General features: G+C 43.6%; 2 protein-coding genes across 2 annotated transcripts in view; one reads left to right on the forward strand and one right to left on the reverse strand.

Moving 5' to 3' along the window:
• LOC111867444 (tudor and KH domain-containing protein homolog) overlaps window positions 1-5760 on the reverse strand; it is a 32163-nt gene extending 26403 nt beyond the window's left edge. Inside the window, exons 1-3 of the mRNA XM_023857323.2 lie at window positions 5558-5760; window positions 1509-1640; window positions 281-449 (exon numbers count right to left, since the gene is read on the reverse strand). Of these exons, the coding sequence (XP_023713091.1) occupies window positions 281-449; window positions 1509-1598 (259 nt within the window). The 5' untranslated portion in view covers window positions 1599-1640; window positions 5558-5760. The remainder of the gene's footprint in view (window positions 1-280; window positions 450-1508; window positions 1641-5557) is intronic.
• A 7894-nt stretch (window positions 5761-13654) lies between these two features.
• LOC111867432 (sialin) overlaps window positions 13655-22513 on the forward strand; it is a 30448-nt gene continuing 21589 nt past the window's right edge. The window contains exons 1-2 of the mRNA XM_023857291.2: window positions 13655-13734; window positions 19469-19535. Of these exons, the coding sequence (XP_023713059.1) occupies window positions 19493-19535 (43 nt within the window). The 5' untranslated portion in view covers window positions 13655-13734; window positions 19469-19492. The remainder of the gene's footprint in view (window positions 13735-19468; window positions 19536-22513) is intronic.

Genomic DNA, 22513 nt, shown 5'->3' on the forward strand with positions numbered 1-22513 from the left:
CATATCTTTTACCACTTGACACAAAGCACTACCTGCTCTTGCGGCAATAATTCTTTGGAATGCACATCAATCTTCCTGGATCACATTTAAGATTACAGTCTTCTGTAACAAGCTGAGTCGCTCAATAAATATTCCTCCTTCTGTGGAACCTGTTTGTTACCATGTTCATCAGGACTATCACTGACTGGCATCCTGACCCAGATGAATCCATTCCATACCATCCTATTTTTGTAACATTAATTTTAATGTGTTTTCTACCTATGCCTACAAAAATGCTTACATTCATCTTTAAACATTATTCTTGTGTCAGTTTTCTCTTGAATGTCCTTAACAGAGTTTCCGCCACGACCGATCACAACACCGACACAATCCTTAGGAATTTTGACTTCAATCACTGCAGGTCGCGAAGTTCTAACCCTCTGCATGTAAGCACTGAAATCATCTTCATCCTGAAAGGAGCCACAGCATAAGCATTCTTTTCCACAATCATTAATATTAATGTGCCTGCATTAGCCTACTTTACAGGATAGCTCAGTCAGAAAGTGACTGGGTACAAGCCGTGCAAATAGGATCTGATTTCCAAACTGGGGAGGGTGTTTATCATCATGTTAGATTTCGGGAAGATATCCATTTGTACATCTGGAAGTGTTGGCAGATTCTCATTCTGAATGTTGCGCAAGGTTATGCAATTGATAAAGTGATGTTAACAACCAAAGACATACAGTGGAACCTGCATTAAATATTCCTCAATTTAAGGTCTCCCTTCATTTAATATTTAATTTCAGTCATCCCAAGTCAACTGCCTCAATGTTAACTTTCCTCCATTTAAGTTTTCCTGAATTTGGTAAGGAAATCCACTGTTCCGCAAAGTAATCTTAAATGAGTGTTTCCTTTATAAGAGGAATAAGGTAACCCCTGTTCAGAATTCACTGGGAAGTCTCACCCTTTCTCATGTAAGCTTCTGTACTTTTGGTTGCCTCTATCTCCCACATGGCTATCCTGTGCTACAGGTCATCAAATGACATGTAGGGGTTGGCATTCAATGCCACCTCCCATAAGATGCACAAGCACCCAATCATATACAGTCTCCTATATATAGTACATTACATGTGGCATAACCAGAATCAGTACTTGCAAAACACACAAGATAGACTAAAACAAAAGACTGCTTACTCTTTCATGACCTACTACATAACTTTTGTTCATGCAAACACATTAATACTTAATAATGTGTTCCTACAGTTACCTAAACTGCAAAATATCATTGCTTTCATCTCTCTGATGCATTATATATATATATATATATATATAATCAGGAGAAATAATCAGCAAACTGGTTAAATGAATGAATCGTGATGAAGTTAACTGACTCAGTAAGAATATCTAAGCAGTGAACACTGATCAGTGGCTAACATAAAACCTGTTACGAGATCTTTAGTACTGGACTACTGCTACTGACCCGAACCATAAGAACTGTAATGTTACAAACTTGTCACAACTGCCCTCACCCTTCTGAGAAGTAAGTACACCAAATAAGCAGCTGAAATCCCTGTCACAGTCAAACCAATTAAAACTGGAAGAGCGTATCTTGCATCCATCTTCTGTGCAAACTGTCGCAGTATGAAGCATCACCCCCTTATCTGAAACAGAGACAGAATCATGAGTGTAAGACTTGACATTCTCATAGTCGCAACTATGAACTGGGATGTGACGTGTAGTATGGCACACCCCAAAAATAGCACCCTTCAGATACGAGAATTTACAAATGTATCTTTTTATAGTTTCTTTAATGATGGTCAGTAGCTACAACTACACAGCTAATGACATAGCAATTAGTGATTGGTGAACTGAAAAAGATGCAGAAGTGGTCATGGCCTAATCTCAGGTAATATCCTAAAATCTTCCTGGAGGGACTGAGGAAAACCATGGAAAACTCATTACCAATACCTATTCTCTGGTTCAAGAGTTGTAGCCAGAAACTCCTGAACCGAAAGTGCAGCCATGAAGCATCTGAGCCAGGACAACTGGTGTCTCAGCCTAGATTTGAACCCAACATCTCAAAAAATGAAGGCATGCTACCCACTAAACACCGGCGTTCGGCTGATCACGTGTGAAAAGTACAACATGCAGCTTGATTAACCTTATTACACTCAGCAACCACGGGACTTCTGCCCACTGTCTCAGTGTAAGGACGTGGCTATAACGCTAACCATAGCATTATCACAAATCCAAAGACTCCGCTATCTGAGTCATGACAATAGAACCATCACAATCATAACTTGTGTTAGGTTAGCTCAAACTCAGTTCCCACATTTCAGTTTATTGTTTTGCTGAGTTCTGTGAAAATTTGGGGTTAGTAATGACATTTCACAGATATTAGCAGAAAAGTTGTAGAGACACAACTCTACAGCCTACTTCATCTTTTTTTTTTTAATTCTTGCTGATTGGTCTAATCATGTCAAAGTCTTTAATGAAAACAGACATTAATGTTTGAACTATTTTCCACATACATAATCTAGAAGCCATTTCTGACACAGTCCATCGCGAAAGCTCTTATTAATATTGTTAGCAGTATCTGCATATGTTAGTTGTCCCTCAAAATGATGAAACTCGCTGTTCTTGTTTAAGAGACATATTCAACACTGGATATATATATATTAGTAACGATGGGAGAAATATGTGTTATCATCAAGAGTTCAGTCTACTTCTCTCCATACTCTGCATACTGCCTACCTGAATAAATGTATTCATGAATATCTTGTAATATAATCCTCAACAGTCAAATATACTAGCACGTCAAGTTCTAAAAAGTTAAATAAGTACTGAAAGATATTAAAACAAAACATGTCTGGCTGTTAAATTATTATGAACTGTCCTGAGTTCATCTCACTACAAATGACAGACCTACATAACAGCTCTTACAACACAACAAAAAATTCCTGTTATTTCTTTAACATAGTACTGAGGCTTCACATTGTTCAGAGGCAGTCAATGCCTGATTTACATACACATAAACAAGCTAATCTGTGAGACCTCAAAATATCAAAGAGAAAAATCACACACGAGACAACAAAATGTTCTTGTAAAACAGCTGACTGCATCTTGTCAGATTGGAATCATGAAAACAACACACATATGCACAGTGGCAACAATGAAATTCAAACTGGGACGCAAAATCGCTCCTTACTTTGTGGTTGTTGCCAAGCAACATATTTATTAAGTTCTGCATACACAGACATATATTTCGTTTCTATCATTTGTGCGTACTCTACAGATAAGATTTCTGAAATTGTAAATATTCCAAATTACTGTGGCGAGGCACAAGTATTAAGCACGATAAATTCATTAAAAAATAAATCTTCTTGTGGATATGATGGGTTGTCAAATAATATGATTAAATTATGTGAACAGATAGCAAAACCACTTACTTATATTTAAGTGGCCTCCGTAGTCTAGAGGTAACATTCCCACCTCATGACTCATGGTACGCGGGTTCAAATACCCGGCGGAGGTCGTNCTCTCTGTAAGTTCGGGCATATGTCCTGACCGACTGAAATTGGCAAATATTATACCATGTTTTAAGAAAGGTGGTGTTACTGAAATTGCCAACTATAGACCAATATCTTTACTGACAAGTTTCTCTAAATTATTTGAAATATTAGTGTTTAGCAGGCTTAAACAGCATTTTATAAGAAATGATATCCTGGCTCCTGAGCAGTATGGCTTTTGTAAGGATGTTTCTACACAAAATACAGTCTTTAATATAACTGATGCTGTTCTTAAAGCATGGAACAATAAGGAGTTTGTGGTAGGTATTTTTTGTGATCTGACAAAGGCCTTAGATTGTGTTAGTCATGATCTGTTGACTCAAAAGTTGAAGATGTATAGAGTCAAAGGGCCCATTTTGAAATGGCTGGAGACTTATTTAAAAAACAGAATGCAAAGAGTTGTGCTGCATACTTGTAATCTGACTACTACAATCTCTGAATGGAAATCTGTAAGGTTTGGTGTTCCCCAAGGATCTGTCCTGGAACCAATGTTGTTTAATGTTTATATTAATGATTTCCCAGGTATTCTTAAGAATAGCACATACTATTTTGTACACAAATGACACAACAATTTTAATTACCTCAAATGACCTAAACTCTTTGAATATTAAATTAGAGTTATGACTAGGGTTTCAAGCTGGTTTCAAAATAACAATCTGGTACTTAATTTGAGTAAAACTCACCTGATTAAATTTGTGACTCCTAAGTCTCCATATAATAATTTTAGACTTAAAGATGTTGATAATGTTAATTTTTTAGGTATGTATTTAGATTGTCAACTTAATTGGAAAAAACAATCTGAAAAATTATTAAAGAAACTGAATACAGTGTGTTTTATGCTCAGGAAGTTACAATCCCTTGTTAGTGAACAAGCTCTTCAAATGGTCTATTTTTCTTATTATCAGTCTCAGCTTGAATATAGTATTATATTCTAGGGTTCTTCTCCAGTTATGAAAAGTTTATTTGTTGCCCAAAAAAGAGCGATTAAGGTTATGCTGAGATTGAGTCCTGGAAACTCGTGTAGAGAAGGTTATAAGAGGTTGGGTATTTTTACGGTTCCTAGCCCACATATCTATTCTATATTGATGTTTGTTGTTAGAAATCACAATTTTTTTTCAAACCGACAATAATATTCATCATATAAACACTAAACAGTTTGGAAAGTTACATGTGTCATCAGTGAGATTATCTACAATCTAGAGAGGCGTGTTATATTCATCCATTATGATTTATAATAATCTTCCTCAAAATATACAAAGTATGAGTGATAATGTGAAGATTTTTAAACACACACTGAAAAGATTCCTCACAACAAATGCTTTTTATTCAATAGATGAATATATTTCTGCTAAGCATTTATAATATTTAATATCTATATTCCTTGTAATTCTGTTTATGAATGACAATGTAAATTATGGTTATTTGGTGATTTTGGTTGTGTGTGGTTGTTTGCTGTTGACACGATTGTACTTCTGCAATCAAGTCTTATTTTGACGAGTTCAATATCTGGTCCAATTCGGACAATGGATCAGTGAATTTATGAATTATGTATGTATGTAAATACTAATATAGGGGCTCTGACTTTATCACAGCTTTGGACCTCGTGAAGTAATCTGGAACTAAAGGCAAAAGAACATAAAAGCAAAATAATATATATGAAAATAATTTTCAGTACCAAATAATGATAGTTTAAACTTAGACTGTGTATATATATTCACAACATTCTGTTCAGTTCATACATGATGAACACAAGAGAAATCAATGCCCGCAAACAAACTGAGTAACAGAAGGAAATTAGTTGTCCTTCCAACTTTCAAATATATATGCTGTTTGTTTGCTGACGTATTTTCTGAAAAATGCTTCTCTGAAACCTTGACACACATTTCAGGCACACCTAATTCTTTTGTCCAATGTTATCCTCTCGCTGAGAGATTATAAACCTAGAATGAAATATTTCACATAATAAAACACACACGTACAACCAACCTCGTTCTAAGACAAGATCTTACCGGCCAGGGATTCATCACAGTTTTTAGCGTCTAGAGCATGTCACTCGTTAACAGCTGTACGAACACAAAACATTTATTCAACATTTTATATAAATATAATTACTGAATGACAGTTTAGAACGCTAGCTTAATTTCTACAGAATTCGGCTTTGACCCGTTCCCACGCTTCTACGGTAACCGCCATCTAATAACCTTCAAAGTGTACCAACTTATTTTGGCCATGTTTGAAAGCAGGTCCACCAACAGTAATGGAATGTAATTTGTCTCTGCAATGCTTATTAACACGTCAAATGTTAACGTATAAATATTAACGTTTAATGTGCATATTTATCATTTTCCTTTATTAATTATTTCTATTAAAAGGGTCTAGAAATTGTATTTAAATATTTCTGATGAGGGACATGTTATCAGAGTCTATTAATAACGTGTTTAAATTTATGGATGACATTAAGGCAAACATCCAACACTTTGCTGTCGGAAATTACATCATGCAAGCAACGTGCTCCAAAAGAGAGGGAGACAAAAACATGCATGTCGGTGTAGGCCTAGTCCATTTAAATTCGATCCGTGGTTATACTCGTGTCAATCACATTGACTTTGACCGATATGGAAACATCACCGTGTTTTTATATAGAATGAGAATAATTTAGACTTCCTACTCTGCCAGTATTCTTACAGAGTACAGAATAAACAGTATGGGATTTAGTGTACGAATCTTAATTTAGAAGTTGGTACCAAGCATGTATGGCGTATAGGTGTGAGAATACTTGAACGTCCCTGAGGGCAACATGGCATGCATTTCACAAACTACAGACTACATCAGTGTATATCCTTAACATTGCGTCTTACCAATGCCATTCTGGCCAGCCACAATTTACATGATGGTACGTCCCCAAAAGGCCCACAGGTACTTGTCAGCCGGTTTATAAATTAATTTTTCCCGAGTTCCAACCACGCTTATAGTATAATTCTGAATTTTATCTGTCATTCGTTCATTCGTTCCCAGTATCTTTGGACATAATTTCCGCTCGCTTTCCATTTTTTTTCCCCTGGCACTACAGCCCCAGTGGACCTAGGCCTACCTCCATGAACTCCGTTCACTTCGGTTTTTCTCGATCTTACACATACGGTAGGACTCCTTGGGCGAGTGATCAGCTCGTCGCAAGGCCTCTACCTATAGACAAACAAAGAAAAACGAACACAAACATCCATGCCCTGAGTGGGATTCGAACCCACGATCCCGGCTTCCGAGCGAGCGAAGACAGTCGCTTTCCATTACTTTATCTAAAAGGACCCTGAGAGCTATACCAGCGGCAGCGTAGCTACTGGCAGGGCCTCCCTTGCTGGACAGGTCAAAGGGTAGGCATCAGACGCTGCCGGAAGCAGCGTCATCAGTAGCGACTTGAAGCACAGAACAAATGATGCTCGAGATGGTTCAAGTTCGTATAGCAACAGGCGTGACCAGAGTGGTTTGAACGGCTGCTGTACTGCGATGTGGAAAGCAAATGGAAAAACTACCACATTATCACTTTTCCTGGATAGTCTCTTTCCAAAAACAGAAGATCGCATTAAGTGGAGGAACTGTTTTGGAAGAGATTGTGGACCTGTCGTCTGACAGATTACTGATGAATGAATGAATATCCAGATTTCGATTGTTTGTAATTTTTAAACATGTAGTTAGGACAGCGAACGGAAAACAAGAAATAATAGGGAACACTGTTGGAAGAAATGGTCCCTTAGATTCTAAGGCTCAGTCGACCAAGGAGATGATACTACGGCGGCCCGGGTCCGATCCCGGGTCTGGTCAAGTGGGATTTGTGGTGGACAAAGTGGCGCTGGGAGGTTTTCTCAGAGTACTTTGGTTCCCCCTGCCAATCTTCATTCCACCAATTGCTCCACTATCACCCTCACCTATCATCTGGGGCTGGTACAATAGGCCAGAAGTGGCCGTAGTACAAGGGACTTAGCCCCACCCCACTAGCAAAAAAAAATGATAAAATTAAGTAATCTAAGGGACATCGGTTGACAGTGAAAAGTACATGACTGAATCATGAGGACTGCACTTCAGCATTGGTGATGTGTCCTCAACAGAAATAAAAATTAAACACCAGTATCGTGTACCGATTATGCTACGTTCCACACAAAAATGACATCAACAAAAGTTTCATATTCTTTTTTCAAAAGCTTTTAATAAATGTTACTGGAGTTCCTAACATCTCGTAAGTTCGCCCGACCTTCTACCTTTACTGTTTTTTTTATTGCTAGTGGGGTGGGACTAAGTCCCTTGTACTGCGGCCACTTCTGGCCTATTGTACCAGCCCCAGATGATAGGTGGGGGTGATTGTGGAACCATTGGTGGAATGAAGATTGGCAGGGGAAACCGAAGTACTCGGAGAAAACCTGCCCCAGCGCCACTTTGTCCACTACAAATCCCACTTGACCAGACCCGGTATTACCTTTACTGTTAGTGATAGATAAAAATAATAAGGTAGGTTACGCCTTGACAGCCACATTAGATTTTATTTGAAAACGTCAGCTTAATGAAATGTTATACTGGGGAAAGAGAGAAAGGATACACAAATGCACAAACATGATGACATCATAAGTAATACAGAAACCTGTTCCGAAGTTCTACCTTGGTTTTCCTTCTTGACGATTTGCATGAGAATACAACGCAGTCCACGAAACAGAGACCTGCATTGCCGAGCTACTCACTCGATCTTGTGCCGGTAGATGGCACTCTATTCAAGTGGCGATAGCTGCACGATGATAACAATGACCTTCGCACGTGCATGACGTACATCCTGGTTTATTATCGCTGGAAAAGTATCGCTGTTGTTTGCATAAACAGTTTAGACGGGTTGGCGAGATGCCAGCCAATCAGATGTTTAGGTTATGAACTGGCCCTAGCCTCGCCTCTTTAACCAGCCAATCGCAAAACGTAAACAAGAACTGGTGAAGAGTACTGCTCTGCCGTTGTACAAGGTTGCGAATCGCATAAAGAGAAAAAGAATGAAACATCACACCATAGAATAAACTACAGCTGTGTGAAGAGTCGGGGTTATTACGTTGCTTTGTCAAACATTTGCGCTCGGTACAGTACGTGGCAAATTTTCATTCATGGAATCCATGCCCTTATTTTTTTTTCCATTGGGTGCATCCTGTTGTGTTTATTATACACAATTCTTTATTGGGATCCGTCGTAACATCCAATTAAGAATTGTCCTTAAATTTTGAAGGGCACGACCAATACCTTGCTTAATGAGATTTTCACTCTAACAATCATATGAAATTTCCATTTGTTTCACAGAAGGCCGTTGGCAACTGTCAGTACTAAGTGCATTGCGATGAGTTCAACTGCAACTACGAAAATGTCCCATAAATATGAGTCTGTCATAGGACAATCTCACAAGACTGTCTTAATGGGGTAAAGACAATGCTCTTGAACACATACCAAGACGTACATATATGCACATTCTTACAAATATTGCAACGCTTAAATTATTGTAATTTAAAATTTTTCAATGGCAACAGCTGCAGCAAAATGAGAATGAATTATTCACTTGTAGTTAACTGGATTGAACCGGATCAGGATGTGGAATAGTCGCTGCCTCTGTGATGACGTTGCTGAACCTATAGGAGGGAATTTTCTGTTCAAGAGCGACCCTGTATCTTGATATTGATTATGCCGAATAGTTGTATGAAAATTGTGATGAGAATTCACTCAATCAGAGCTGCTGAACTGACACCTGAACATGATATAATAGTTGTGAGTTGACTGTGTTCAGTGTTTTCCAAGGTAAACGAATTCAAGGCTAAAGGTAGAGAAATCTACAACTTCTACGCAGTCTGCAGTAGCGACAAACCAGAACTACTTGCAGTCAAGTTCGCCAGGAAGAACGCTTTGCAGTAGGAATAAAATAAACGCATAAATTAGAGAGAAAATTAAAGATGGACAAACAAATAGAAGGATTAATCAAACACAGGAACAAAAGAAGCAAACACACGAAGAAACAAGCAAGCAAAGGAAAGAAGGAAGATGAAAAGGTTGTCAGGAAGATGAACATGACAGCGACCACTGCTCTACACACAGAGACGCGGTTTGCGCATTTATCTATAATACAAACATTCCGATACTGGGGTGTCAAAGCCAGTTCAACGCAACTTTGTATGCGCCTCAACAAGCGAGAGAGGTCCTCACTTGCCTCATTACCAGGGCCCGGATTTTGATGACCTGAAAATATTTAAAAAATTGCTTATAAAATGACCGAAAAAAACCAGAAAATGACCTAAAATATGACCCAAAAATGTAACATACAGCGCCCGGATTTTGATGACCTGAAAATATTCAAAAACTTACCTATAAAATGGCCGAAAAAATCCAGAAAAATGACCTAAAGGAGAAAAGAAAGAACACTTCGCTTCCATGTTATTCACATTTCAGAAAACATATGAAGAAAAATTCCCTAAAATGGCCAAAAATGGCAAGAAATACCTTTAAAAGTCCAAAAATTTACCAAAAATTACCCCCAAAATAAAAAAATGACCTTAAACCTAAAAATGTCAAAAAATGACAAAAGATTACCTATAAAATTTACATTTCTGTAACCAACAACTCATATACGAGATTTGTATATTTAAGAGCATCGCATAGGATACAAGGAAAAAAAGATGACATATCATCAAAATCCTGGCCCTGTTTATTACCCTTCAAGGATTGACGTAGGCACACCGGTATGAGTACAAACGCAGCTCCACAGACTTACAGATCGAACCAGAGCACGCTTCACACCACTGATGTCAACTGGCACTAACTGAATGTATCACCACTTATTAGTGAGCTATGTCGGACTGTGAATACATAGAATTACTGGGTTTTTGGACTATGTCCATCGTCCGGTATCCTAGAAATAGAAAACAAAACGTTTCGGAAATTGGATCTGTTTACGTTCTCTGGTGAGGGTGGGAGACACGTACTCTGTTGGGTCTCTTAGACAGAACTAACCTCAATCAAAACCCAGTAAGTCTGGGTATTATACACCATCGTCGGAACCCTGTAGAATCTACTCGGACTGTGAATGTTGGGCGTCCCTGGCGACCAAAGATAATATTTTAATTATATTCACACTACGAAACACAGCAGCGTAACCTCTTGAAGTTCGCCTAAATAATATATAGCAATTCAGTTCGTACCTCAAAGAAAACACTACTTTTCGATGACAACGACCAGTTTGTTAACGTTGTTTAGGGAAATAACTGGTATTTATTGTGAGAACCATACAATAAATATACTACACCCTTGTGAGCAAAATTCAGAGTTCCTTAATATTAAATGAGGTGATGGCTAAGCCTACATTTATTTTTGTTTGCTTATATTTCATTTATCTGCGTTATCAACATCTCAGATTGTATAGCGTCGAATTGCAGGTCCATCAGTGGATAAAGAATTCGAAATTGTGTATAAGGAAGCGGTCGTGACCTAATTTGAGGTACTATGTCGGTGCCCCGGCCGAGATGCAAACCAGGCACCTTCCGATTACAGGTCAGAAGTGTTACTGCTTAAGCCAGCGTGCTCGGTTGGTACATATGGATATCGCTGTGCCTTAAGGGGCTAACAACGTAGAAACTGTTACAGGTCTGGTTGCATTGCGGGCATGCATATTCACAAATAGGCCAGTGTGGTTCTTTCGAAAACGTCTGCTGTCTCGACGGAAGCCAAGAGTTACCCAGATTCTGTTAATGCTCTCGTCCGAATGCCGAAAGCACAATTTCGTAACCATGGCCTTCCTTCCTGCGCCGTATATGTCAGAAACCCAGCATTTGCTGACGCTGCAAGGAGCTGACCTACTCACGAGGCAGTATTTTCATAGTGGGGACTGTGACGCCGTGTAGTCCGATATAAGTTCACCGATATTTCGCAGCAATGTACTGCTGCAGTCTTCAGGGTGCAAGAGTAAGCCAAGGGAACAGCTCTGCTTACCTTTTGCTACTTGCTGGTTGCTTTCTTGGCATACTCTTCGACCCTGAAGATGGGAGCAGTACACTTATGCGAAATCTGAAGTGCTCTGGCTCTAGCTAAGGCAGAGTCTCTCGAAGAGCCCAAGCAACAATGAGAGGAAGGGGAATAAAAAATGAACCACCCCATAAATGTCTGAGTGCTAGAGGGAGACTGGATGTTACCCTCCCCCAAAGTCAATAATCAATACATTCCTCCGAAACGTCGGTGAACTACAATATTACATTGCATACAAGAAGTTAGTACTTTCCTCCATCTTTCTTAGACTCGAATTCGTTACTAAGCACATTTTCGTCTGAAAAGCAAAATAGACTATTTGTAAGACCTAGACATAGATGGAAGGATGATACTGAATGGAACGTAAGAAACTGGGTGCGATCGTATGTACTGAATTCATTTGCTTGCGTACAGACATTAGTAGCGGGCTCTCGTGGACATGGTAATAAAAATTCTGGTTCCATTAAATAAGGGGAAATTACTGAGTGAGTGAGCAACTGTCAGATTCTAAAGAGCTGCTGTACTGTGTTTGTTATACGTATGAAAGCAAAGAGTCAATATCTCTCGAGACTGCAGGCCTGAGCTTCGCCTCACAGCACGGCAACTCCTCCAAGACGGATGTGAGGCGTGTAACATAACAATCGAGGCGCTGGCCATGCAACACCCGTGTCCGTGAGCCTTGCAGCAAAATGTGATACACAGATAACTCTTACTCACGTCTAAACACCATCCGGAGGTAACGCTCAAAGTATCCTTAACCCTTTAATCTCTGGTCGTGAGACTCAAGGGGCCTGGCGTCAAGACGAACTGCTCGGCGGTAAGTGCCAAGTGACTCTTAACTGAAGACTTCCTTACTAGTTAATGCTGTTGGGGAAACAGTCTCTGTTTATTGTGAGAACCATACGGAACACACAAATACACTGTGTGGGCAGAATATATAGCAATTCAGTCCGTACCTCACAGGAAACACTTTACGTCTCCGCTACAAAGCCCAATCAGTTAATGCTGTTGGGGAAACAGTCTCTGTTTATTGTGAGAAACATACGGAGCACACAGATACACTCTGTGGGCAGAATGCAGAGTTTCAGTATGCCGAAACAGGTGATACATATAGCAACCACGGGACTTCATAACCTCGGTATCAGATGGAGCTTTATTTTGCTACCGTCTTACGCCCGGTGCCACCTGAATAGGAGGCTAATCTGCCCCAGACATAGCGATGGCGAACTGAACCCGAGCAAATCATTTCACTGGCTATTCTGTCATCGGGCGACATACCAGGTTATCAAGACGGTGACCGTGAAGATACTGTCTTCTAGGATGTGACGCCGTACGGTCTGGTGGACAGCTACCAACGTCTGGAAAGATCGTGTTGTCTCCATGTTCAAGGTAAGAGAGAGAGAGTAGCAGGGCCCTCTGCGGGCAGGTCACTCTCTGCAGTCCGCAAATTGAGAACTCTTCGAATTACGCTTGCAACTTGACTATGCATGCAGCATGGTACTCCGAAACGCCGGTGACACCCCATGCGTTGACGTGAGTGCCACGAACTGGAGCAGGGAGCAGAGCAAAGACAGTGACGAAGGACAGAGAAAGAAACAGAACAATAATGTAATAAATGAGGAAGGAAAACCAGAAGAAAGAAAGAGGAGACAGAACCGAGCAGGTTAACGTAGCGGTAACCATTTTGGCTCATACTCGGGGGACGCTCGGTTCGAATCTCGGCTGGAACATTGTTCTAATTGAGGATTTTCATGTTAGTCTCGCCAGGCAAGTTGTGGAATAGTACCTCGGTTACCGGTTCCTTCCAAATCCCTTGGATTCATCATTCTAAGCTGCACTATTCAAATACTGACGGTAACAAACTGGACCGCAAGAACAGATAAGGCGGGGCGGGTGTCAGTAAAGGTAATCAGGAAGATAAAAGGAAAAGAGAAAAGCCGACAAGCGTGTCAGGTATGCTGCGATGTTGGAACTGTGCCCAGCGTCAGCTCCGCGTCTCGCGTCTCGTTGCGTCGCGTCGCGTGCAGATTTCCGCCAGGAGGTGGCTCTGCCGGCTAGAGATGGAGCCTACAGGCGGCAGTCAGTAGTGGGGCTGTTGTCTTGCGGTCCGGACGTGAAGTGAGACATCGGATCTGTTATTCTTCCCCTCCCGTGCTTCCGGGCGGTAAGTGATCACCTGCCACTCAGTAGCATATCTTCAGAGGGACACGCAACAGTAGCTGTCCAGGTGTGCTTTCGGGAACTAATTTCGCGTTGATACTGGCGGTCACTTCAACGTGACAGTGGCGAACCGAGTTCTGTCGGAACGAATACTGTACCGACGCACTGCCAGCGTCACACTCTGTCAACATGTACATCGTTTCATGACATATGCGAATCCTTTCCTTTTTCTGTGTTTTCGCGTCAAAACTAGCAAAAAGGCGCCTGTAACATTCACGGTCTGTATCGAGCATGACTGAGCGGATGTTTGTGAAACACCAGAAACGGGTAGCCATCGCAGTTCTGGATCAAATCAGATAACAGCAGCAGCGGACACTTCACATGAAGACGTAGGCGTGTCCGGGCGCATTTCGAGCGTAACTCGTGAAATGTTTATCAGAGCGAAACACGTTTCCGGGTAAATGATGCACAGAGAAATGAAGAACGTATGTCATTTCCAACATTTTTCCGCCCACAAGTCCTATGGTGTTGGAGATGCCTAAACAGAAAGAAGTGGACACGCCTGAATTGTTATGCTATGCGAACATTCCCTAACTTGGAAGCGCTGTTCTTAATGAAGTCTGCTACTCCTACCATATGCTACTGATACGCACTATAAACAGTGACTACAAATTTAACAATTTAAGTTTGGCCACTTTGTGGAATATCAGTTGATACGAACCGAACTAAATTCATCTGACCGGTTTAAATGTAAGCACTAATTACACTTCGTCCAAATCCATTCATTTATTTCGGAGATAAAGCACGCGGCCCGATAGGCACACTTATGCAGCGCAGTGCGTGTTGAATGTGATCCCGTAACCTAGGCATGTAGGCACCACCGAACATATCAACATACGAGTAACGTAACATACGCAACATAAAGCCAGCCGATCCCTAGAGTGCATGCATGTGAATAGGCTCAATACATCCCACATGTATGTATGAGAGCAATTTATGGTTATATGTGATTATTTAACCCTGCAACTGCTTATCAGATCTGTAGCCATTCGTCATATTAATACCCCGTTCCATGGTCCTTCCGGTCTATATTTATTTGTTGTGTGAGACCAGTGAAAGAAACGTGGCCCGCCATCTCTCAGCAGTTCGAGCGAACTATCCGTGGCTGTTCAACAGTAGATATTGCACGTGACCATGGAAACACAGTGTCCCTTGAACAGAAAACAGCTTGGGGAAGACTTCTTTTGCCCTCGCTTCTTTCTTTAATTACATACTTCCAATTGGTTGGTGAAATGTCGTTAAATTCGCCAATCGAACTGGCAGCTCTCAGCTTAGTTATACACTTTCGTCGGCTGTCATCTGCCCCTTACCCTATGTTCGCACATCGGACGAGGGCAGGGCTCGCCGGTTCACTGTGTTGCTGACAGCACGACTGGGTTACGCAACGACGCGTCGGATGATAGGATGACACGTGAACTGGAAGCAAGCGGTCGTGGCCTGACCCCGACATTTGCCCAAAGGTACCGAGGAAAGCCACGGAAGGCTCTGCTGAGGACAGTCGGTATCCCGGTCGAGATTCGAACCTTGCTCTTGCGTTGCATCTTGGGATGACTGGGTTGTAACGCCAGACATTTAGAACAAGCATATCGCTTCCTTCGTCAAGGTCGAAATGTTAGCCAAGGAAGAAACGGGCAAAAGCAGGCGGCGAACTGGGTTTGTTATGATGGGCTGTGCTTGTAGTTAGGAATGTATAGGCCTACAGAGTATGTATAGAACTGGCTCAAGATCGTTTCCAATGGCAGGCTTTCGTGTTAGCGGTGTTGAACCAGAGAGTCAACTGGCAGGCATATCCATACCAGTGACAGGCTCAACACGCCTTGTTAAGCGCGTGACACTAAAATGGCAGTACCAACTTGAAGACTTACGCCCTGAGCTGCATTCCTTAGCGCCATGTCTGACAGAACCCACCACCACTCGAGACAAATGAGCGTCAGGTTCTCTTGTGAAGAATATTCGCAGAACGAGACATAAATGAATGGATTAAATTACGAAGAAAGAATAGAAGAAACATTAGAGGAAAAGCGAGAAAGAAAGACGAGTAAAATAAAAAGAAAATGAAAATGGACGGAAGGGAAGAAGAAACGAAAGAATGAAATAAACAGACATAAGAAAAATTAAGGAAGAAAGAAAGAGAGAAAAACGAAGAATTAAAGAAATAAAAGAAAAACAGAAGGATGAAAAAGACTGGAATATACCTATTATTGAAAATAGAGGTATTACGGGATTTGCTGCCGTGTAGATTGGTACCAACGTTTCGGAGGAACCTGCTGCCTCCATTTTCTCACATTCCGGAACATAATAGCCTTCATATTAACCGCCGTGAGAAAGGCCGCGCCATAGCTCAAGCGGTTAGTCGCTGGCTTCCCACTGCGGCGGCCCGGGTTTGATCCCGGGTCTGTTCAAGTGGGATTTGTGGTGGACAAAATGGCTCTGAGGCGGGTTTTCTCCGAGTACTTAGGCTTCCCCTGCCAATCTTCATTCCACCAAATTCTCCATTATCATAATCACCCGGGGCAGGCTACAATAGGCCAATCAGTGGCCGCCGTGCCGAGTGGGCCCAGTTGGAATGCACCCCCCGCTAAGCGAATTAAAAAAAAAAAGACCACCGTGAGAACCTCGAATTTCACTTTTCATATCCTTTCATCCTGCTATAGGCCCACATTCAACGTCGTGTTTCCACGCATGCGCTATGGTCTTTTATCGTGTCATGAGAAACCTACACTCGATCCTGTCTCTTATGCTCAGGCAATTCCTGATGTGTATCAACATCGAGAGTTATTTAGCTGCTGAAGCAGGAAGCAGTGGAAATGCTACTCTGGTTTTCCCATGGCCTGACTGAGAAAAAGCACGATGTCTGCGGCCGAGAACCGAACTCATGCTTACGAGGCAGTGCCGGGCTATGGCTCGCAAACGGGGCTGCGTACGTTCAGTAAATCTGCAGAGGTCGGAGTTCCCCCCGCCGCGCGACACAGAAACATCCACGTGCACTCCCTGCGGAGTGCACGTGGATGTGCTCCCGGCTGCTGAGTACAGCTCTCCAACAACAGTTCCTACCTGGCAGAGAACATTAAGTTCTGGAGACAATGAAGATTAGTGTTCTCATCTCTGGATGACGACACCGTGTAGTCTGGTAGGAGGAAGATGCAGGCTGTATGTTCCTCCAAACTGCTGATGAACAGTTTACCAGACTACACGGTGTCATGACCCAGAAGTTCACATACTGAAGCTTAACAGCAGACCAGACTCTGTGAATACAGCCGAGGTAGCGGAGTCGGTGTAGGGTCTGGCGACGGGCTGGACGGCCTAGGGGTCGGAGTCCGAGTCCCGGTAGGGGTAAGATCTTTCTCTTCTGGCTCCCACCCAGGAGAACACGCGAACGACTCCTAACGAGCAGGTTAATGTAATTGTCCTATTCTGCTTTCACGCTGGCTTCGTGACTGCACAAGACAGAACTCTCTGTAACGACCGCTGTGAGAACCTCAAACCCTACGCGACAGAATCGTTACAAATTATTGTTCACGATGCTGGATCATGGAAACACAGCCGAGATCTGAACCAAGTACCTTCCGAACTGTGCAGCACATCATGCGCATGCGTGTGGCGTCGAGCCACTTGATTACAGAGCGTCCTTGTAGAGCTTCAGATGCGTCACTGTGGCGTGAGGCGTCGCGGTCGTCGGAAATAAATCTTTCAGCGCTTTGTGACAGAGAGGGGGATAGGAAGGGCATATAGCACGCGCGAAGGATATGAGAAATGTATGCAGAATGTTTGTAGCTAGTTCAACGGACGAGAAGACTCGGAAGGATTTAGAAGAAAACAGGTTCGAATCTTGGCCGGGGTACCAAGTATCCGGACTGAGTTTCTCGTGGTTTTCCTCACCCCCTACAGACATGTAGGATCAGTACCTTAAGTTAGGCCACGAGCGCTTCCTTTCGCATCCATTCCACTTCATTATCAACTACCACCTATCATCCTACGCTACGCAGCCTGAGCTACTGACAGTGTCAGGATACGAACTAGAAATGAGAGACACGCATGGATATCACAGGCCTGGGGTATGAGTGTGTGGACTGGATTCGTGTGGCTCAGGAAGGGTGAAGGGGAACAGTGGCGGGCTGTTCTGAACAAGGTAACGAACGCCCAGGCACGGAGTGGAGTGAGACCGGGCCCCTCGCTCGGTCCCATGGCTTCAGACGGACCCACTACACTAGCCCAAGCTCACAGAGGAGTGTGGGGCAGTGGTGGGGTGATGTCTGCCAGGGGACAACCGATGTTCATTCCTTCCTGCCTTTCAATAATCTCTACAGGCAGGACGACCAGGGTTCGACTCCCTGCAGGGACAATAAGCTTTTTCTGCTCCATAGCGTCGAGATCGAATCTGGGGTCCAACCGGCCTCGTATGCAATGGGTGTCGGAGGCTTTTTCTCCGAGGGTAAAGCGGACGAGACGTGAAGCTGACCACTCGCCTTCATCTAGTTCCGAGGCGAAGAATGGGGGAGCTATAACTCCACTCCCCCATCCATCTTCGTGGCCCGATGTTTAATTAATTAAGCAGAGAGACAACTTTACTTCCGTCCACAGTCCCCGATCACAAAAACAGCTGCTGGTTGCTAAGCTTCACCAGCCGGCAGTGACGTGCAGCGATAAGAGACTCTGCAGTTGAGTGCAGATGCAACTCCTGTTCATGCCTGACAAATCTGAAGAACAGATGTAGTGCACTGGCTTATGACACCGTGTAGTCTGGTAGGTGTCCACCAGTATTCGTTGCGGAAGCCGGGCTAGCGCAGTCGATATAGCAACTGGCTATGGGCTGGAGGTCTGAGGGGTCGGAGTTGGAGTCCCTGTGGGTCAAGAATTTTCTCTTCTCCACGTCATCCAGATCTGCTCTGGAGCTCACCTAGCTTCCTATCCAATGGGTATCGGGGGCTCTTTCTCCGGGGGTAAAGCGAACAGAGCGTTAAGCTGACCACTCACCTCCAACTAGTGCCGAAGTCAAGAAAATGTGGATCTATTAATGCCACACCGAACGGTTCGGTAGAGCGCGTGCCACTGCTGTTTCGTAATTGGGTGGACCCAAGCCCAAATCCTGGCCCCAAGAGAGGCAAATCTGTCTGAAATTTACGGTGTTTTTCCTCAGTTCCTCTAAGCAAATGACAGGACAGTATCTCAAGTTATGCTACGATCGCGTCCTTTCACTTCCCTGCCAATTCACTGTTCACTAATCATCCTACCATTCGACGCTCTCTGGCATGAGCTAGTGACAGCGTAGTTAAATAAATGACATGACGCCCGAAAGCCGGAATAATGGAGCTAGAAAAGACAGCCACTGCTGGGCATGTTCGGTAAACACGCTTACGCACGCAACAGTAAAAGAACTGTTCGAAGCACTGTTTTCTATGAGGTCCGTGCCGAGCCATGAATCGGCACTCCTAATTGGTGGTTAGCCGTGAGCAGAGAGATAACCATTGTTAGAAGCCGTTGTCTAGCAACGACTGCTGAAGACATAACAGTGCGCTGTCTTAGTGTGTTGTAGTGATTTGTGGAGTGTGTAGATTAGTGAAAGCGTTTTAATTGTTTCAAGGTATGAGTCACAAGCGTTCAAGAAATCCAGTAACCAATACAAAACCCGTGTCTGGCAACGTGACAATATTATCATGTGTACGGACTTTCTGTTTCAGGAATCTGAGAAAACGTGAACAAATATGGCTACATCAAGTGACAGAAGATTCCCCAGGAACCTAACAGGTGAGTTGAGCAGAACAAATATAAAGTGGAGTAACCATTCCGACTGGCAGCAGGACGTGCGGACCGTTAAGTCCGTTAGCAGGACAACGCCACGCCAGAAGCAACGGCTTCCTTTCTTCCGCAGGATACAAAGCAATGATAACAAGGGCCATTCTTCTTAAGAAATGTGCCTTCGAAAGAAAATATAATTTTATGAAGGGTAAGGCCTTCTGGGTTGTGACCGCGTGTAGTGCGGACGAAATTATCGGCCGCACCTCCACCGTCGTGGTGACGAACTTCAGGGCATCACAACTCAGAAGACCGCGCCGTGAGGGCCTGACATCGCGTCCAATTTGACGTCCTCCCTTCTGCGCCTGAACAATGGGGGGGGGACCCTGTGGACATGGCTTACCATACTCGAGTCGTGAAACAGATCAACAAAACGTATATTGTGCCTATGTGTGTGCAGGTAAATCGAACGTGACAAACGCAGCACGTAATGAAGATGTCGAGTGGACTGAGCTGGCTTGCAACAGACTTTCATCATGAACTTTAATGACACTGGGATGACATGACCACAATAAATGTATGAGATTTCAGCTCTCACAGCGATAACTATTTAGAGTACTGGCGCCATGCAGTCTGGTAGAATTTCGCCAAGATATCGGACAAACAATGCCTCCATCTTCACGATGGAAAAGTAAACCGAGCAAGTAAGCACTGTGCTTGCTGGTCTTATTGCCTGACCCTGAGACAGTAGTGTTCCAAACGTGTACCAGACTACACGGCGTCATGTCCCAGAAGATACTGCTCTGAAACGTGGAATTTGTTGATGTCCTCGCGGAAGAACTCTGCTTCATGGGGCAGATGTTGCTTGGGGCACCCGTAACGTACTGGGGGGGGGGGGTGTTAGTAATGGCCGGTTATGAAGATGCGAACTGGATTTAACCGGCTTGAGACAGGGTCAGTTTGAGTGTTCGTCAAAGCCGTTCGGAACAGCCGCACGGGGGGGGGGGGGGTGCTGAGACATGGATTGCAGCTTTCCAGCCTTTTATTCTGATTACTGCACGGAGCATTCGCTGTAATGACGTCACCTGAAGACTGGTTTTTAGAAGCGCCTCCCATGTGAAACATGCAGTATCTCAGGCGATCCAAGGAGCCGGTGTGAAACTCCAGCAACCGGAAAAAGATTATGAACTGACCTTCATATCGACGGACGAAGTAGCAGGGAAAGGAGGGAGGAGCGGAGGAGGTACACGTAACTTGGCACTAGCGTACCTACGCTTCGGCGGGCACATTAAAGCGTTACGCAGTCCGACGGACGCTGTTTGCTTTATCTGCCGGCACGTGGCAGCACTTGCTGCTGGATAAAGCAATGCTGTTATAATCTCACGACGGCTCGTTACGGCCCATTCAAGCCTCCCTGTGCTGCGTTATGAGAGGTAGGACTCCTTGGATGAGGGTTTACACCACCGCAATTACAGGGGAAAGACGTACAAACAAAGAGAAACGCAGCAAAAGCGAAGCAAGGAATGAGGAGGCAGGAGTCTGGATATAATTACATCTTGATTGAAGGGCAGTTTGATGATCACAAGCGAATATTCATTTCAGTTTCGAGCTATGAATACGCCGGCCTGTGGCGCCACTAGCGCTCAGCTTGGCCCTCGCCCTTTTTGTGCGGTTTCTCGCCTCAATTTCAATGTCGCCTGTCCGTAACAGACCACATTAAGTACAAGTGAGCATACGTCTGGCACCGCTTCACCTTTCTGCTTCTCTGTGAGGCGCCTACGGGTAATGATGGAGTCGCGGTTCGTGCGTGGGCGTTGGAACAGTGACACCGCGCAGTTACGCAATTTGCCCCCCCCCCCGGTACAGTCATTGCAGTTTCACATAGCCTCTAGCTCATTTTGGGGCTGCCTTGGGTTATAGAGGAAAGGTACGGTTATCCCCTCGCACCCCACATTCACATGCTGGGTGAGCCCCTGAGCCGGTCTACTCTTTGAAGGAATGATTTTTTCCCAGCCAGGAAGTGCAAATGCTGAGGCGGTCAAGTTTCCAGTTGCTACTGTGTGCTACGCGTGCAGCCCTCCCGACTTCAATTCGCTTGACTCAAACCACGCAGCTGTATCCACTGCCAGACTATCTTCACGAACTAGACAATTCGACACTAACTGACAAAATCAGAACCCCGCGGCCTCTGGCTCTAAGCATCCTAACTTCCTCACTCCACCACACTGCCCTTATCAGAAGGACGAACGGGCGGAGCCTGGGAACCTTTTTACTTCTCCCGCAATTTTCGCTTTTCGCCTACTCCTGTAACATTCGAGCCCCCACGGCTTCGCCTCGATGTTCATTGCCTTTTGAGGTGTTCTAGGATGTGACACTGTGACACCTCCTTCAAGGTAGAAGAGATTTTGGTTTCATACGTGTTAAGGTCACCGCTACATATTCGCAATTACTGCCATCAGTCGTCACGTGGCCAGATCTACTCGTAAGGAGACTAACAGAGCTTATCTGCTTATATTGCAACAGGTCAGAGCAATTGCAGCACTATAAACTATATATCTTATCAATGCCATAATTCTGATTCCTAACCGAGGAATAACAACACTGTTTGCAGCCAATAAGCCCATGAAAGCCGCCAAGTTTATGTTCAAGGGGGCACCTGCAACCAGAGGATTTGCTTACAGCATTACGTTCAAGCCTTCCATGAATTTCGTTGGCGGACGGGCCTAGATTTATCGGCCCCTGTACCACTTTTTCACAACACAAACTGTACTGGAGACCGGTGTAATATCTCGGACCGTTAAAATTGTATGGGTGTAGATATAGTACACTAAATTCTTTAATGAGTATGCCATTTCTGCTGCACATGTGTTGTACGCGCACACAGCCTGCGCGAGAAGGCAGTGGCCCTGAACGGAATCACGTTCTCCGAACTGCTTTGAGAAAGTCCACTCTACGGGCCAGGGCACGTCGTACTTCGTGTAGACAACCTT

Source organism: Cryptotermes secundus, unplaced genomic scaffold, assembly GCF_002891405.2.
Source record: "Cryptotermes secundus unplaced genomic scaffold, Csec_1.0 scaffold423, whole genome shotgun sequence".
In the NCBI taxonomy this organism is placed as follows: Eukaryota; Metazoa; Arthropoda; class Insecta; order Blattodea; family Kalotermitidae; genus Cryptotermes; species Cryptotermes secundus.